The sequence below is a fragment of the Acartia tonsa genome, chromosome 14 (assembly GCF_053477335.1).
Source record: "Acartia tonsa isolate MP-2025a chromosome 14, ASM5347733v1, whole genome shotgun sequence".
Classification (NCBI taxonomy): domain Eukaryota; kingdom Metazoa; phylum Arthropoda; class Copepoda; order Calanoida; family Acartiidae; genus Acartia; species Acartia tonsa.
Window position 1 is genome coordinate 31,735,344 of NC_137273.1, and position 19,413 is coordinate 31,754,756.

Sequence of the window (19,413 nt, forward strand, 5' to 3'; positions counted from 1 at the left end):
CATCTCCCCATAAGGGTGTCCCATAGTGTAGTGGTTAGCGCACTACGCTGTGGTTGGGAGAAACCGAGTTTAAGTCCCCACATAGACTTTGCACTTGGTTGACAAATGCTGTCGCAATTTGTCAGATTATGATCACGCAACCTTCCCTAAAATGCCCTAGGGTTGTAAGGGGGGAGATTTGTAGGAAGTTAGGATTCTACAAATCAAGCAGCTCTAACCATGCTTTCCCTCATCCATGCTCCTCGTATGAGAGTGCCATTAATTAGGGTGGCTTAATATGGAACACCTGCCAAAGCTCTAGGCCAGGGTGATGTAATAATTGAGTAGCTTTCACGAGAATTGCGAGTCAGCTTGTATTGTAACATAGAATACAATCAGCTGTGCGCGAATCTTACCAATCTAAGATTGACAGGATTCTCACTTCCAGTCTCCGTGTGCATCTGAGTCCTAACTTCAGAGAATCATGGCTACAACAACAACAATAAGGGGCGATTCGTCGTATTTTTAAAATGGCTTTTTATAGGTTATTTTAGGTTAGGTTATGTTATTTTGGGTTTGGTGATTGACCCACAGGGTTAAGTAGTTGGCCCCGCAGGGGCTTTAAATAGGAGAAAAGCTACTGTGAAAAATACGAAGAATCGCCCCATAAGGTGCGATGTTACGAAAGGGACTATACCCTATGCTATCTCCTTTACAGTGAAGTTTCTTAGAGGCAGCGAGAACTTTATAATTCTTTTTGGGGAGTGGTAAATAGGGAGGGGGGGGGGGGTATAGTTATTGTAGCCAGATGCGAGTTTCACTTTATTAGAGAAAATATGGTGTAAGATCCAATTAATTATATGTCCATTATATAATTTAACAGTAAGGTATTGGGAAGGATGAAAAAAATGTTACTACATAAAAAAAATTTTTTTGGCAGGTAATGCTTATAAATCTTAAAATAAAAATATACCTGACATATTACCACGTGCCACTGGAGGTATTCTACCAATAACACAACCTGATTTAAGACAATACATCCTTATATAGGTAATTGAGTATTACTTGCAGGTGTCCCACAATTATAAAAAATGGATCATGGAAAGAAAACAAAGTCATTCCTAATTAGGACAGAAGTCACTGGAAATTGGTCTAAGGAAGGCTACTTATGTCCTTCATCTAACAAAATCTAACTTAAGGGAGGTGACTTATGTCCTTTGTCTAACAAATTCTTACATTAGGAAGGCTGCTTATGTCCTTCATCTTGCAAAACATAGCTTCTCTTTCCTTCACATAGCAAAACCTCACAAAACATAGCATTTTTGTCCTTCACATAGCAAATTCTTGCAAAACATAGCAAATTCTTGCAAAACATAGCAAATTCTTGCAAAACATAGCAAATTCTTGCAAAACATAGCAAATTCTTGCAAAACATAGCAAATTCTTGCAAAACATAGCAAATTCTTGCAAAACATAGCAAATTCTTGCAAAACATAGCAAATTCTTGCAAAACATAGCAAATTCTTGCAAAACATAGCAAATTCTTGCAAAACATAGCAAATTGTTGCAAAACATAGCAAATTATTGGAAAACTTAGCTTTTTTGTCCTTCACATAGCAAATTCTTGCAAAACATAGCATTTATGTCCTTTACATAGCTAAATCTTTCAAAATGCAGCTTTTCTGTCCTAAACATAGCTAAATGTTGCAAAATGTAGCATATTCTTGCTATTTAGACCACCCATTCCTGGGATCTTAAGCTTCAGACAGGAAAACCTTTCTGTTTGGTTATTGAATTGATAGGATTTCAGAACAATGATATTAATTTTGATGTTTTTTAACTCTGAATTTTTTCATCCATTTAAAATAGCCAGCTTTTTGTTAATAAATGTGAAAACTAAAAATGCTTTTAAATTTAATGATCAACTAACAGCTATGCTAGAGACATGTTAATGGAAAGAGGGAAAGTCTCCCCACCCTAATTTTTATTTCATTTTTCTAGGGCAATTTCTCTTAAGAATGTGGTAGTACTCTTCCCCCAAATAGCTTTAAACCTTTATTGGTCTCATACGAAGATAAATTGTAAAAGAACCATACAATTACTATAATAGCATAGTAAAAAAATATTTTTTTTTTAAAGATAGCTTTTTATAATAAAGAAATAAGTCAAAAAAAACTGTTTGGCTAGGTGGCTAGTTGGGCGTTTACGGCATGGGTCGGAACACACACAAAGACCATAGACTATGTATGCTTAGATTTGTAAGAATTTTGATTTATTGTTGCCTGTTGGTGTTTTATTTTAAACTATCGGCTACGCTCCTAGAGTTCTCCAGGGGTACTTGAGGTTGATGTGGTTTGGATTCAACCCTTCCATTTTTATATTGCATGCAGCTGTCCAACCCAAACACCAGGACCGCACCACTGAAGCTGAAAAACAGAAGTCTAACAATGCATCACAACAACCTGATCTCGATTCTGCAATGGCTTTCCCTCACCTTACTGCATCTCAGACAAATACAAACACACCAGCGGCCAATAACAACCAGACTGCCAGCAGTTCCAGCCAGGCACAGAGGGACCAACCATCTAGGGGAGCTAAAAACAAAGCCAAGACTAATAAGACTTGAGCACTTTCTCTTCATTTCTATTTTATTATTTATTATTGGTTATCTCCAACAAATAAAATCTAAATATCTAAAACAGTAAACATGATTGTTTAATATTAAATAACACGTTGTATCCAGTCCACGTATTTGCCATCATACCCACCTAATTTGATATAAATAAACATGTGATTTCTTATTTATTTATGTTTGCTTTTTATGCATAAATAAATAACTGACCTTATAAATCCACAAATAGGGTTTATAATGGCAGTGCCACATTGGCTTATCCTATTATATATTGTATATAAAATAATGCAAGCAACCACCTTGCTATAATTATGCGCTCGCGCACATAGTTATACAAGTGGCGCCATTTGGCACTTGAGCAATTAACCCATTAGATTGTCTCTACTACACTACTCATTATTGTATTATTTAAAATAACAATTTATTAGCCCCAACGGCCCTTTGTTTGTTTAATTTTTATGTCTCTATGCATTTAATGCATTTTATCATTTTAACCCTAATGTACCTTACTATCTTTTAATAAAAATAACAGTTTACGTCATTGGTAAGGGTTGGAGCCACCCTAATAACTATACCCTAGTAACCTCTATATGTGTCACACAATATCTTTATGCTCGTTTTCTGATATTTATCTCCCAATATTTATATGTTCTTTTTTTGTAGTTTGTGTGTGTGTTGTACCAGACCTAGTTGAACTTAATTTCGGGATGTGTTTGTCTGATTATGCTAATGGTGCTGATGGTTTTGCTGAAGGTGTCTATGGTGCCGATGGTTCTGATAGTGTTGCTATGCCCCCCTGTGATCCTCCCCCTCTTGTTCTCTATGACTAACCAGGTAGACATTGATATCTTTGAGAGCAATCCAAATTATTGTCTGGATTCAATTTTGTATGGTGATTGGGCAGAATATAGCGCAGAAATGAATATTAAAAGCAATTTTGTTTCTGAGCTAAATGCTGCTCAAGAGCTTAGTAGCAATGATAACAAGCTTAGCATCTTTTCATTAAATACTCAATCTTTATTTGCAAAATTTACTGACCTATCCTGTTTTTTGTATAACTTAAACAAAAATAACGTCTTTCCAAGTATTCTAGCCTTACAAGAAACTTGGATAACAGAAAAAATTAACCTTGACCATTTAAAATTAAATGATTATAACTGGATTGGTAGAAACCGAACCACTGCTAGAGGCGGAGGCGTCGGTTTTTACATAAATAACAACTTTAAATTTGAAGAAATTTATCCAAATTATTATCGTGAAGGTATTCATGAGAGCATATGTCTTAAAGTTAGCCAAAATAATTTCAAATTTTTCATTATTAATTGTTATCGTCCGCCCCATAGTAGCCCTGATCAATTAGAATTATTTTTTGAAATTCTCTCTGAACTAATGAACCAACTTAGCGAGATTAATGCACCCACCTTTGTTTGTGGTGATTTAAATTTGAATATTTTCGAAACCTACTCTACAAGTCATGCCACACGGTTAGTCGATTTAATGACGTATAACGGATTCTTAAATACCACCTTGCGTGCTACACGCATAACCCCCCATTCCTACTCTCTAATTGACGTCTTTTTTATGAAAAATTTTGTACCCAATCATGAAAAATCATTAATCATTGTCAGTGATATTTCTGATCACTACATTGTCTGTAATTCCTTTGATATCAAATTAAAAAAAACTGATAACAAATCTGATAATTATGAACGTCGTCTAACACATGAAGAAAATTTACTTAACTTAAATGAAGCTCTTCAAAATCAAAATTGGAATGATGTAATTCAAGCAGTTGATGTAAATGTTGCATATAATTCATTTATTCAAATATTTATGAGTCATTATGATGTTTACTGTCCTAAAAAAACATTCAAATCAAACCATAAAATCACCCCCCAACAAAAATATGCAAATAACCACTTACTTAACTGTAGAAATTTTAAGCATATGCTTTACAGTAAACAACATAAAGACAAATCAGATGAAAACATAAACAAGTACAAAAAATATAGAAATGAATTAAGGCGTAGTTTTGCAAGAGCCAAAACAAATTATTTTCAATCTTCTATTATAAAAGCTGGTACTGACAGCCGCAAAATCTGGCAAGTCCTCAGAGAAGCCATGCACATTGAAAAATCTAATGAATGCACTGATCATTTAATTGTAAATAACATTAAAATTACAGATCCCACTGAAATAGCAAATCATTTCAATTTTTTCTTTACTTCATTAGGTACTAGCTTACTTGATCAAATTCCAATAACAAATCAAAGTTTTATGAATTATTTACCAAATAGAATAAATGATACAATTTACATCCCCCCATTAGATGAACTTTCAACATTTAATACAATTACTAGCTGCTTTCCAAAAACTTCTACAGATTCTAATGGCATTGCAATGAAAACAATTATTAATTGTGCTGCGCCCCTATCTGTACCCCTTAACGCAATTTATAATCTTGCAATAAGTTCTGGTACCTTTCCAGAAGGGATGAAAATTAGCAAATGTATTACTTTATTTAAAGGGGGGGATATATCAGCTGCAGAAGATTATCGCTGTCTAAGCCTTATAGATAATTTTAGTAAGCCTCTAGAAAAAATACTTTATAAACATATTCATAATTTTTTAGAAGAGAGAAACTTCTTTTCTGACAGACAATTTGGCTTTAGGAAATCTATTAGCACAGTACACAACCTACTGAACTTGAGTAACCTCATTGCCAACACTCAAGCAGAGAGCAAGGTCTGTGGTGCTGTGTTAATAGATATAAAAAAGTGTTTTGACACTATTGACCGAAATATTTTGTTTAGCAAATTAAGCCACTATGGAATTAGGGGACAAGTTTTAGAGCTAATAAAAAGCTACTTTAATGGCAGAAAACAGTACATTTACTTTAAAGGAAAAATAAGTTCATTACGTGATATTGTCTTAGGAATCCTCCAGGGATCAGTTCTTGGTCCGTTATTATTTTTAATCTTTGTAAATGATATTGAAAATGCCATTGCAAATGCTATTTTCAATCTATTTGCAGATGACTCTTTGACTTTTCTTGCTCGTGAGAACCTGACAGAACTTATTGATGGACTACAAACAACCTTACCTCACATTGTCCAGTGGTACTCAGCAAATCGCCTTATTATAAATGCAAAAAAGACTAAAATATTAATCTTCACCACACCACGACAAAATTTCTCTCCTGATGAATTGCAATTAAAATTTTCTTTTCCTGTCTATATAAACACCAATGATTTTAATCAAAATGACCCAAATAAAATAACAAAACTTTCTCTTGTAAGTAATGACAATCAAAACAAGAACGATAAACATGCTCGTCACCTTGGAGTAGAGCTTGATGAAAAAATGTCCTATCGTTTCCACTTTGACAACCTTCACCAAAGATTGCAGCGCGCTTGTTTTTCATTAAGAATAATGAAAAATATTCTTGATCGTAGGCATTTAAAGATTTTATACAATGCTTACTGCAAATCCCTCATGGATTATAGCATCATTCTTTTCACTGGTGTTAATAAAGAAACCCTCCATCCCATAAAAATAATTCAAAAAAATTGCATTAGAATAATAGCTAAATCGAAAAATAACAGGGAACATACTAAACCCTTATTTAAACAATATCAAATTCTTCCTTATAGTGAACTAATGAAATTCAACATATGCAAATTTATGCATAAATTTAAAAATAACTTAACACCTCGTATATTTGATGATTGCTGGCAATTTAATTATGATATACATGGATACCCCACACGTAATAATAACAATTTTGCTACAAGAACAAATTCAAATTCATTTATTATGAACACTCCACTTTTCCGCTTCCCACGTATCTTTAATGAATTACCAGCAAACATAAAAAACATTCAAAATGAAAAAATATTCCATAAAAAACTATTTAATCATTTGTTAAACAATATTGAATAAATTACCCTCTTTTCTTAATTTATTTTAACTAATGAATATTTTCTGTAATTTAGGTGTAATTCGGAATACTGCAGACAATCCATGTAGAACATAACTTGCGAGCAATATAATCCCCAAGTTGTAAGTCAAAAATATCCATACATTTATTTTTTACCCTACTCCACAGACCCCTTTAATCCCCCCCCCCCCTCTATATATGTTTTATGTAAACTTGCAAAATATCTCTCTTTCTTTAAGGAGATTTTTGTTTATTTTACATGAAAAGACTTATTTTTATTTTACATTCCTAGTTTTATCTTTATTTTATCATTGTAGTCTTAATAAAGACCAAACACACTCCATAAATAACCCACTTCCATTTTCTGTTCATTCACTCTCACTTTCTGCGTACTCTACACAGCGTATATATGTACGCAATAAATTGCGTATCTAAACCTACGCAATTATTATTTTTTCGTACGCTAATATATAAATATACTTTACTTTTTTTTAATTTTTATTTTATTTTATCTTAACTTCAGTATATTAACTTTTTTCTCAACTAAGCTCTACACAGTTCAAAATTAATGATATCCTCACATCTGTTAGGACTGCCTCAAAGATATCTAAAAAAATTCTCTCCTTGTCCCCTATGGGACAAGTTAACTATTGTATTTTTAGTCACCTGAACATTGAGGTTGGGAGAGCAGGGTAAATAGCACACTGACGTACCTGAACCACCTGAAACAACCTGACGCACCCTGACGCAACCGGAGGCATTTTGACGGCTTACACACCCCCCGACTGATAGCGAAACGAAGTTGAAGTACACACACACACACACACCCCGCCGCCGAACAGCGGCCATACCCATGGACAGCCAAGCCCCCATTGGAACCCCAGAAGGGTCCTGCACGCCCGCAGGACCTCTAAGAGCCGACCAGTTTTTGGCTAAGGAGGAACCAGAAAGAATGGGTCAAGTGTAACTGTCCAGCAGCTGCAGCCTACATTGATTTATTATTATGATTTTTAATAAACATATTTGTTGCTAACTAGCTGTACTGGCACCAGCAGCGAGTTAGCGCCCCTAGCTTAAAATTTTGTAATTAATAAGGTTATTATTATTAAGGCCATTAATGTAATGTATGTTGGTGCAAATGGTCATGTAGGCCTGCAAGCTGCCGTGCAAGAGGCGCGCAGTTGCACAGGATTAAATATCATATCATATCATCATCATATTATTTTTAAAATAAAAAAGTAAAAAACAAATTACTCCTCCCCCATTTTTCATTCGATTTTTTAAAGGGTTATTTTTTCAAGGAACGGTTTATCTTAGGAGGACGGTGGTACCCTTCCCTAGAATAGCAATAAACCTACCCATGTCCTGTAAGAAGCTACACTATAAAAGTGAACCATATCGGTGCAGCGGTCCCTAATTATTTTTTTTCTGAAAATCTTTTATATTACACTAGCGGCTTCGCCCCTACCCTCTAGGGGCATGGGCACCAAGAGGTTTGATCAAACCAAAATTTCGTATTTAAGATTTAAAAAAAGAATGTAAAAAAAAAATTCTTGGTGGGGTAGTCCAGCCCACTATTTTAATTTTAGTTTTAAAAAGAAAAAAAAAATTTAGGGGGGTTGGGGATGTCCCACCCCCTAAGAAAATAGTTATAAACCTTCCCGGGACCTATGAGAAGCTACCCTGTAAAGGAGAACCCGATCAGTTCAGCGGTTAGCGAGATCCTTCGCTACAAACAAACAGACGGACATCGTTCTACTTTGTATTATAGATATTCTATATTTATAAATAGTCTTTGATGTTAAACATTTTTGACCCATGCCGTCACATAAAAATCACGCCAAAATCAGGAATTAAAAGGGATAACACAATGGATGATAAATCAATTTACATAAGGGGGGGGGTTTTTAATGCAACCATCTCGTAATCAATGTATAAATGGCACTTAGAATTCGAATTTCGATCTCAAATTTTGCATGAGTAATCCTTGGTAGGTCTATTTTCCCTAAATCGAACAAAAAGTTGGAAAAGTAACGGCTGGCAGCTGGCGGCTCAGCCGTTTAGCCGTTTTTTGCCTATTTTCAGGGCAAATTCATCATTAATTACGTAGGAATCAACTTTTTAAAACATACTTTTGGTTTAATTCATGTTAAATGATAGCAATAACCATTTTTTAAATTTCTAGTACCAGCTGCTAAACGGCTGAAAACGGCTGGGAGCTGCCAAGAGTATGAAGAGTTGATAGGGCATGTGACATGTCTAGGGGTAGGTTTTTATGGTTGCTCAGCTCAAAAATGCTACCAAAAATAGTGGCAGCCCATCCATATGGCAGCTGGGTAACAGCTGCAGCTCAGCTGGTAGCGGCCAAGAGTAGAATGGGTAGATAGGGCTTGTGACATGTCTAGGGGTAGGTTTTTATGGGTGCTGAGCTCAAAAATGCTATCAAAAATAGTGGCAGCTCATCCATATGGCAGCTGGGTAACGGCTTCTGCTCAGCTGGGAGCAGCCAAGAGTAGAATGAGTAGATAGGGCTTGTGACGTGTCTAGGGGTAGGTTTTTAGGGGTGCTGAGCTCATAAATACTATTAAAAATAGTGGCGGCCCATCCACATGGCAGCTGGGTAAAAGCTACATCTCAGCTGGGAGCGGCCAAGAGTAGAATGAGTACATAGCGCTTGTGAGGTGTCTAGGGATAGGTTTTATTGGGTGCTGAGCTCAAAAATACTACCAAAAATAGTAGCCGCCTATCAATATGGCAGCTGGGTAACAGCTGCATCTAAGCTGGGAGCGGCAAAGAGTAGAATGAGTTCATAGGGCTTGTGACGTGTTTAGGGGTAGGTTTTCATGGGTGCTGAGCTCAAAAATACTACCAAAAAAAGTGGCCGCCCATCCATATTGCAGCGGGGTAACAGCTAAGCTTAGCAGTAAGCCGTTATTTAAGACTTATTGACTATTGGGACTATTGAAGGATAACCAAATATTGAATATTTCAGTATAAATACACTATTGTCATTTTATATTATTAATAACAACACCTTATCAATGTATTGTTTTAGTTGTTAAACGGCTGAAATTGGCTGAGAACAGTTACCAACAGATAAAAGTAAACGTTTAAGACATAGCTTGTGATGTGTCAAAGAGGTGTAAGTTTTTATAGGTGCCAAGCTTATTAATACTCCCAAAAATAGAAAAGCCCATCCACATGGCAGCATGGTAAGGGCTGCTGCTCAGCTGTAGCTGTTACCCAGCTGCCATATACACAGGCCCGAACTTTTATCGGTAGTATTTTAGAGCTCAACACCAATAAAAACCTACCCCTAGACACGTCACATGCTATATACTTTTGGCTATTGATAACTGTTCTCAGCCGTTTTTTGGTAGTTTTCAGCTCTTGAAACAGTGAAATCTAGTAATTAAAAAGAGTTATTAGTAATATATCCATGAAAAAAAGGTAAAATGTTAATTGGGAGAAGTTTAACTCCACTCAAAAAACAGCTGAGCTGTGGCCATTACCCAGCTGCCATATATGTAGAAGGGACGGCACTAATTTTTGTAGTATTTTTGTGCTCAGCGCCCATTAAAACCTACCCCTAGACACATCAGAAGCCCTATCTACTCATCTACTTTTGGCCGCTCCCAGATGAGCTGCAGCTGTTACCCAGCTGGCATATGGATGGGCGGCCACTATTTTTGGTAGTATTTTTAAGCTAAGCAACCATAAAAGCCTACTCCTAGAGACGTCACAAGCCCCATCTACTCATTCTACTATTGGCCCCTCCTAGCTGAGCTGTAGCTGTTACCCAGCTGCCATGTGGATGGGCCGCCACTATTTTTGGTAGTATTTTGAGCTCAGCACTCCGAAAAACCTACCCCTAGACACGTCACAAGTCCTAGCTACTTATTCTACTCTTGGCCGCTCCAAGGTGAGCTGCGGCCGTTACCCAGCTGCCATATGGATGGGCGGCAACTATTTTTGGTAGTATTTTTGATCTCAGCACCCCTAAAAAACTATCCCTAGACACATCAAAAGCCCTATCTACTCATTCTACTCTTGGCCGCTCCCAGCTGAAATGCCACTACCCAGCTGCCATATGGTTGGACGGCTACTATTTTTTGTAGTATCAAACTATAGTATACAAGGGGAGGGAGGGGAAAAAAGGGGGCGGTGTCGGATTCTTAATAAGGGAGGGACTTAATTTTCAGGAGTTAAGGGATTTAAATCTCTTTAAAGAAGGTTTTCTTGAGAGCATGTTTATTAAAGTATTTACACAAAACGGCAGATATAAGATAATAGGAAACATTTATCGCCCACCAAATAGTAACATTGATATCTTTCTACAAGACTTAGAACTTATTCTCAAAAAGCTTGACTGTAAGGAATTTAAAAATGCAGAGGAAATATTAATTTCTGGAGATTTCAACATTAATGTTTTATCACATCTAAATCATGCCCCTACAAATAGGTTTTTATCATTGATGCTTACCCATTCCTTTATGCCTACTATAACTTTACCATCAAGGATAAGTGAAAACACAGCCACTTGTATTGACAATATATTTTCTAACAAACAAAATTTAAATTTTCAAAGTGGGTTAATACTAGAACATATTACAGACCATTTACCTGTCTTTTTGGCACACACATGTGAGGGGAAGGAAGAAAGGGGTGATATAAGTGAAGATAAAGTCAGAAGTATGTCTAAGAAAAATATCAATATTTTTAAAGAAAAATTAGCAAAATCAAATTGGGACAGCGTTATGAATGAAATTAGGCCGGAAGTAGCTTTTGAGTCATTCCAGAAAAAAATAGAAAAGGAATTTAATGAAAGTTTTCCCTTCTGTAACAGAAGAAAAAATCGAAAAAAACACCCCCAAAATCCATGGATGACACAAGAACTACTTTCTATCAGAAGACAAAAAGATAAGTTATTTAAAAAACGCATCAAATACCCTAATGAAACTAATTTTAATGATTGGAGGGACTTAAATCGGCTTTACCAAAATAAACTAAGGAAGGCAAAAAAAGATTATTATCACAATAAATTTCTAGAATTATCAAATGATATTAAGAAAACTTGGACTCTTATAAACTCAGTTATAAATGGAAGAAAGCATAAGGAAAGTTTACCTAACATTTTTTATGATGACATAAAATCATATTCAGGGGCAAAGTCAATAGCTGATGGTTTCAACGACTTTTTTTCAAGTATTGGGTCTAAAATTGCAGAAAATATACCAAATTCTCAATCCAATTTTCACAGTTTTCTTGGGGAGAAAAATTATACTAATTTCAATTTTGGTATTGTAACTAAAAAGAACTTGTTGTATGCTCTAAATAAACTTAAAAGCAAAAAGAGTTGTGGGGAGGATAACATCTCAATCTTTCTTATCAAAGAAGTTATAAATGAAATTATTGATCCGTTAGTATACCTATTTAATTTATCATTAAAAACAGGATTCATACCACAAAATTACAAAATTGCTCGTGTAGTACCTATTTTTAAAGCAGGGGAAAAAATAAGTTTACTAATTATCGTCCAATTTCTATTCTTTCAGCATTTAGCAAAATTTTAGAAAAAGTTGTTGCATTACAAATGATCAAATTTTTATCAGATTGTAATATCCTGTATAAATATCAATATGGGTTTCGTCCTAATCATAACACAACACAGCCTTTATTAAATTTACTTAAGCATATCTATGAAAATCTAAATAAAAAGAACCCTGAATACACAATAAACATTTTCCTAGATCTTTCAAAAGCCTTTGATGTCCTAAATATAAAAATTCTTTTAAACAAACTTGAACACTATGGTTTTAAAAATACCTTGAAATGGTTTGAAAACTATTTAATAGGACGACAACAGTTTGTTACAATCAATGGTGTAAATTCAGCTAAAAAAATCATTCAAACGGGGGTTCCACAGGGAAGTATTTTAGGCCCCCTCTTATTCATTCTATACATAAATGATTTACCAAATGCAACATCTTTTTTAACAAATTTATTTGCTGATGATACTACATTTAGCAAATCAAACAACAACTTAAATGATTTAATTGCAGATTCTAATTTAGAACTCGATAAAGCAAAAAATTGGTTTAGAGCAAATAAACTAGCCTTGAATGTATCAAAAACTAAATATATGATTTTTCGCCCACATAAAAAGCTATTTGATCCAGAGTTATGCACATTGAAAATAGGAGGGGAAAAAATTGAAAGAATTGGCAGAGATTGTAATACTAAATTTTTCAAGTTTGTTGGTGTTCTTATAGATGATGAACTAAAGTGGGACAAACATATAAACTATGTAGAAAATAAAATAGCAAGCTCAGTCTATGCCCTATCCCAAACAAAAAAGCTCTTTCCAACCACTACTTTAAAAACAATTTACAACAGCCTTGCTAAGCCCCACATAGAGTATGGCTTAATTGTTTGGGGTGCGGCAAAGGATGAGCATATCACAAAAATTCATAACCTACAGAAGAAAGCTGTAAGGAATGTTTTAAATGCTAAGTACAATGTGCATGCCGAGCCCCTGATGGGAAAACTAGATATTCTTAACATTTTTGACCTAAGGGATGCAAATGTAGTTGAATTTGTCTCTAAATATTTAGAAAACAAACTTCCCCAATGTATGCTTAATTTTCTAACACCATTGCAAACTACTAGATCAAAATGTCTTAGAGTAGAGAAGCCAAATTATAAAATATATGAAACTTTCCCTTCAGTAAAAATCCCGAAAATTTGGAATAGTTGGGCAGGTGAGCTAAGATCATTAAATTCATCCAAAGCTGTTAAAAAATATGTAAAAAATAAGTGTATATCAAAGTACAAAACATTTCAATGCAGGGAGAGAAAGTGTTATCCCTGTGGAAAAACCTAAATATAATTTAAATATCGCAACCAGTAAGCTACTTAAATGCCATACCCTGTAAATAGCTAGTATTATTTTATATCATTTGTGAAACTTGTAAATATATAAGAAAAAAAACTTAAATGAAAATTGGGCTGAAGGACAGTCAAGATTGACTTTAAAGGCCCTGTAGTACAGTTACCCTAATTATGTCAATGTAAATAAATATATCTATAAAAATTGATGTAATTTAAAATGTATTAAATTATTTGTTAAATTAATCTGTAATTTACTGCTAATAAATCATATCATATCATATCATATTGAGCTCAGCACCCATAAAAACCTACCCCTAGACACGTCACAAGCCCTATCTACTCATTCTACTCTTGTCCACTCCCAGCTGAGCTGCAGCTGTTACCCAGCTGCCATATGGATGGGCCGCCACTATTTTTGGTAGCATTTTTGAGCTCAGCACCCCAAAAAACCTACCCCTAGACATGTCACAAGCTCTATCTACTCATTCTACTCTTGGCTGCTCCAAGGTGAGCTGCAGCTGTTACGCAGCTGTCATATGGATGGGCGGCCACTATTTTTGGTAGTATTTTTGAGCTTAGCACCCCTAAAAACCTACCCCTAGACACGTCACAAGCCCTATCTACACATTCTACTCTTGGCCGCTCCCAGCTCAGCAGCGGCCGTTACCCAGCTGCCATATGATTGAGCTGCCACTATTTTTGGTAGTATTTTTGAGCTCAGCACCCATAAAAACCTACCATTAGACACGTTACAACCCCTATCTACTCATTTTACTCTTGGACGCTACCAGCTGAGCTGCAGCTGTTACCCAGCTGCCATTTGGATGGGCTGCCACTATTTTTGGTAGCATTTTTGAGCTCAGCAACCATAAAAACCTACCCCTAGACATGTCACATGCCCTATCAACTCTTCATACTCTTGGCAGCTCCCAGCCGTTTTCAGCCGGTTCTAGCCGTTTAGCAGCTGGTACTAGAAATTTAAAAAATGGTTATTGCTATCATTTAACATAAATTAAACCAAAAATATGTTTTAAAAAGTTGATTCCTACGTAATTAATAATGAATTTGCCCTGAAAATAGGCAAAAAACGGCTAAACGGCTGAGCCGCCAGCTGCCAGCCGTTACTTTTCCAACTTTTTGTTCGATTTAGGGAAAATATACCTACCAAGGATTACTCATGCAAAATTTGAGATCGAAATTCGAATTCTAAGTGCCATTTATACATTGATTACGAGATGGTTGCATTAAAAACCCCCCCCTTAATTAAATAAAAAGTCTCCAAAATGTTGAGCCCATAAATGAGAAATTGTTAAGATAAAACTTTGGGTACTGTGTAATAATCCAAGGAGTGAGTGTACATTGAGCTGCTTATTACACTGGTCTCCAAAGTTTTATAGTAACGTTTTCTTATTCGTTGGCTTAATCTTAGGGAAATATAAGGGGGGGGGGGGGGGCACATCTGACACTTTTGCGTAAACAGGGATTATAGGCTTTGTCTTAGGAGTTATAGGATAGGTTATTTGGGGAAAAAGTTTAGTTTTTGGGTGTATTTTCCTTATATTTAAAAAAAATTTTGATAGGTCTCCAGGTTCAGGTGCTGCAGGCTGGAAGGTCACTTCTGGACAGGTATAAATGAAAAAAAAATTTTGTTTGAAGAGTTAGAGATCAACTTATTGAACCAAATATGCATTTTTTGGGATGTTATGAGCATATATGAAGAAAAAATAAAAATCAGCCTCCAGGTTCAGGTCCTGCAGGCCTCCAGGTGAATTCTGGACAGGTAAAAACTGAAAATTTTAAATTTTATAGTTAGAACAAAACTTATTTTACAAAAGTTGCTACTTTATGGATGGTATGAAATAATTTGAAGAAAATTTGAAATCGGGCTCCAGGTACAGGTACTGCAGGCCTCCAGGTGGATCCTGGACAGGTAAAAACTAAAAATTTTCACTTTAAAAGCTAGAGCATAACTTATTTAACAAAAGTTGCTACTTTTTGGATAGTATTAACCAATTTGAAGAAAAATTTGAAATCGGGCTCCAGGTACAGGTACTGCAGGCCTCCAGGTAAATTCTGGACAGGTAAAAACTGAAATTTTTTACTATTGAAGTTAGAACAAAACTTATTGAACAAAAGTTGCTTCTTTATGGATGGTACTAACCAATTTGAAGAAAAATTTGAAATCGGGCTCCAGGTACAGGTACTGCAGGCCTCCAGGTAAATTCTGGACAGGTAAAAACTGAAATTTTTACTATTGAAGTTAGAACAAAACTTATTGAACAAAAGTTGCTACTTTTTGGATTGTATTAACCAATTTGAAGAAAAATTTTAAATCGGGCTCCAGGTACAGGTACTGCAGGCCTCCAGGTAAATTCAGGACAGGTGAAAACTGAAATTTTTTACTATTGAAGTTAGAACAAAACTTACTGAACAAAAGTTGCTACTTTATGGATGGTATTAACATATTTGAAGAAAAATTTGAAATCGGGCTCTAGGATCAGGTACTGCAGGCCTCCAGGTGGATCCTGGACAGGTAAAAACTAAAAATTTTTACTTTTATAGTTGGAACAAAACTTATTTAGCAAAAGTTGCTACTTTATGGATAGTATTAACTCATTTGAAGATAAATTTGAAATCGGGCTCAAGGTTCAAGTTAAATCCAACCATTGTTACATTTTGAATTATATCTGCAAAAAAAATATTAAGCATTGACTAGAATATATTTAAAAAAAACGTACTGTCAACAGGTCAGTCACTAAAGGAAGTTTGTGCAGAAACATGTGGTTTTATTGGCAATTCAATCTGACAATGAATAGATGATGTCTAACTTGTATCTTAGTTCTAATTGTCTATTTTAACAAAATTTGTTTGGTTTGTTTGTTACTTTTAAGTTAATTTTGTCAGAAAGTTTTCATATCCCTTTTTTTATACTTGATAGTTGAAGAAAGCCTGCAGGAAATATGCCGCTCTTATTGCTGAAAGACTGCCACAATAAGGCTTAATACCCCAAATTTGAAGCCTGCAGCTTCAATAACTTTTTTGTATCAAATTGAGGGTATTGTGTTGGATTTTGGTTGGATTTTTACCGCAGTTAGAGCAGTGTATTTCCTGCAGGCTTCCTTTAGTGACTGACCTGTTGACAGTACGTTTTTTTTTATATATATTCTAGTCAATGCTTAATATTTTTTTTTGCAGATATAATTCAAAATGTAACAAAATGGTTGGATTTAACTTGAACCTTGAGCCCAATTTCAAATTTTTCTTTGTATTAGTTAAATAGATATAGTTCGAACTCTTTAGTTAAATATTTTGATTTTTACATGTCCAGAATTCCCCTGGAGACCTGCAGTACCTGATCCTGGAGCCAAATTTCAAATTTATCTTCAAATTGGTCAATACTATCCAAAGATTAACAACTATTGTTAAATAAGTTATGCTCTAACTTTAAAAGTGAAAATTTTTAGTTTTTACCTAACCAGGATCCACCTGGAGGCCTGCAGTACCTGAAGCTGGAGCCCGATTTCAGATTTTCTTTAAATGAGTTTATACTATCCATAAAGTAGCAACTTTTGCTAAAGAAGTTATGCTCTAACTAAAAACGTAAAAATTTTTAGTTTTTACCTGTCCAGGATCCACCTGGAGGCCTGCAGTACCTGAACCTGGAGCCCGATTTCAAATTTATCTTCAAATGAGTTAATACTATCCATAAAGTAGCAACTTTTGCTAAATAAGTTTTGTTCCAACTATCAAAGTAAAATTTTTAGTTTTTACCTGTCCAGGATCCACCTGGAGGCCTGCAGTACCTGATCCTGGAGCCCGATTTCAAATTTATCTTCAAATTGGTCAATACTATCCAAAAAGTAACAACTTTTGTTAAATAAGTTATGCTCTAACTTTAAAAGTGAAAATTTTTAGTTTTTACCTATCCAGGATCCACCTGGAGGCCTGCAGTACCTGAAGCTGGAGCCCGATTTCAGATTTTCTTTAAATGAGTTAATACCATCCATAAAGAAGCAACTTTTGCTAAAGAAGTTATGCTCTAACTTAAAAAGTAATTTTTTTTAGTTTTTACCTGTCCAGTATCCACCTGGAGGCCTGCAGTACCTGAACCTGGAGCCCGATTTCAAATTTATCTTCAAATGAGTTAATACTATCCATAAAGTAGCAACTTTTGCTAAATAAGTTTTGATCCAACTATAAAAGTAAAAATTTTTAGTTTTTACCTGTCCAGGATCCACCTAGAGGCCTGCAGTACCTGATCCTGGAGCACGATTTCAAATTTTTCTTCAAATTAGTTCATATCATACATAAAGTAGCAACTTTTGTAAAATAAGTTTTGTTCTAACTATAAAATTAAAATTTTTCAATTTTTACCTGTCCAGAATTTACCTGGAAGCCTGCAGTACCTGATCCTGGAGCCCGATTTTAAATTTTACTTCAAATATGTTAATACCATCCATAAAGTAGCAACTTTTGTTAAGTTTTGTTCTAACTTCAAAAGTTAAAATTTCAGTTTTTACCTGTCCAGAATTTACCTGGAGGCCTGCAGTACCTGAACCTGGAGCACGATTTCAAATTTTTCTTCAAATTAGTTCATATCATACATAAAGTAGCAACTTTTGTAAAATAAGTTTTGTTCTAACTATAAAATTAAAATTTTTCAACTTTTACCTGTCCAGAATTTACCTGGAAGCCTGCAGTACCTGATCCTGGAGCCCGATTTTAAATTTTTCTTCAAATATGTTAATACCATCCATAAAGTAGCAACTTTTGTAAAATAAGTTTTGTTCTAACTATAAAATTTAAAATTTTCAGTTTTTACCTGTCCAGAATTCACCTGGAGGCCTGCAGGACCTGAACCTGGAGGCTGATATTTATTTTTTTTTCATATATGCTCATAACATCCCAAAAGATGCATATTTGGTTTAATAAGTTGATCTCTAACTCTTCAAACAAAATTTTTTTTTCATTTATACCTGTCCAGAAGTGACCTTCCAGCCTGCAGCACCTGAACCTGGAGACCTATCAAAATTTTTTTTAAATATAAGGAAAATACACCCAAAAACTAAACTTTTTCCCCAAATAACCTATCCTATAACTCCTAAGACAAAGCCTATAATCCCTGTTTACGCAAAAGTGTCAGATGTGCCCCCCCCCCTTGAATTTTTATTGGTTGGTACATTAAAATGAGTGTCTTGTCCATTAACGATTCAACCACTAATCATAACTTATAGAAGGGGTAACTTTATGTTTAATCATTGAGGATTTACATCAACTTATTGGCAATTGAATATTATTTTAGATCCCTGGTAATAGTAAACGATTCAACCACTAATTATAACTTACAGAAGGGATGAATTTATGTTTAATCATTGAGGATTTACATCAACTTATCGGCAATTGTCTTATCCCTTTAGATCCCTGTAAATAGTACGTTTTGCGAAATGGACATTATAATACTATATGGGGGGGATGACCAATAACAGAGCTAAAGAAATGTTAATTTTCGGAATTTTTTACAATTAAATATACATGTTGAAAAGTTATAAGGGATTATAAATTTTCTTAGTATTCATATTAATTAATACCAAAAAAATAAATTAGAATATTTCTTAATTTCAAAACTTTGTGTGATTAGATTTTAGTATTGGTAATTAACCAACCCCAGGTCGTGTTGGGTCAAAAGTCATAAGGATGGCTCAATTTTGGAATTGATAAGCACGCTATCTTATTGACATAGAATTACATAGAAAAGTTGTCGCCAAATTAAGTTGCTAAGTTCTGTATTGATTCACGTTGATATTATAACAGGAAAAAATTTTGGTTGCAATTTCTCTTCGATTTTATTTTGTGGGCCATTTATCCAGTAAGAAAGGAGGGAATAGGTTAAAAGAATTGGGTGGGGGAGATCGTTTTTTTAGCCCACTAGAGAGTTCACTTTATTATAGAACATGCAAATCTCGTGTAATAT

The 19,413-nt window shown here is 34.8% G+C and overlaps 1 protein-coding gene and 1 long non-coding RNA gene across 2 annotated transcripts in view; one reads left to right on the plus strand and one right to left on the minus strand.

The window, feature by feature from the left end:
- LOC145305415 (WD repeat-containing protein WRAP73-like) overlaps nucleotides 1–19,413 on the minus strand; it is a 30,845-nt gene that overhangs the window by 1,494 nt on the left and 9,938 nt on the right. Inside the window, exon 17 of the mRNA XM_080147033.1 lies at nucleotides 953–1,000. Within this exon, the coding sequence (XP_080003159.1) occupies nucleotides 953–1,000 (48 nt within the window). The remainder of the gene's footprint in view (nucleotides 1–952; nucleotides 1,001–19,413) is intronic.
- On the plus strand, nucleotides 3,185–7,540 carry LOC145305857 (uncharacterized). Its single transcript, XR_013874752.1, has 3 exons — nucleotides 3,185–3,445; nucleotides 6,607–6,673; nucleotides 7,214–7,540. It is a non-coding gene; the product is annotated as an uncharacterized LOC145305857 (long non-coding RNA).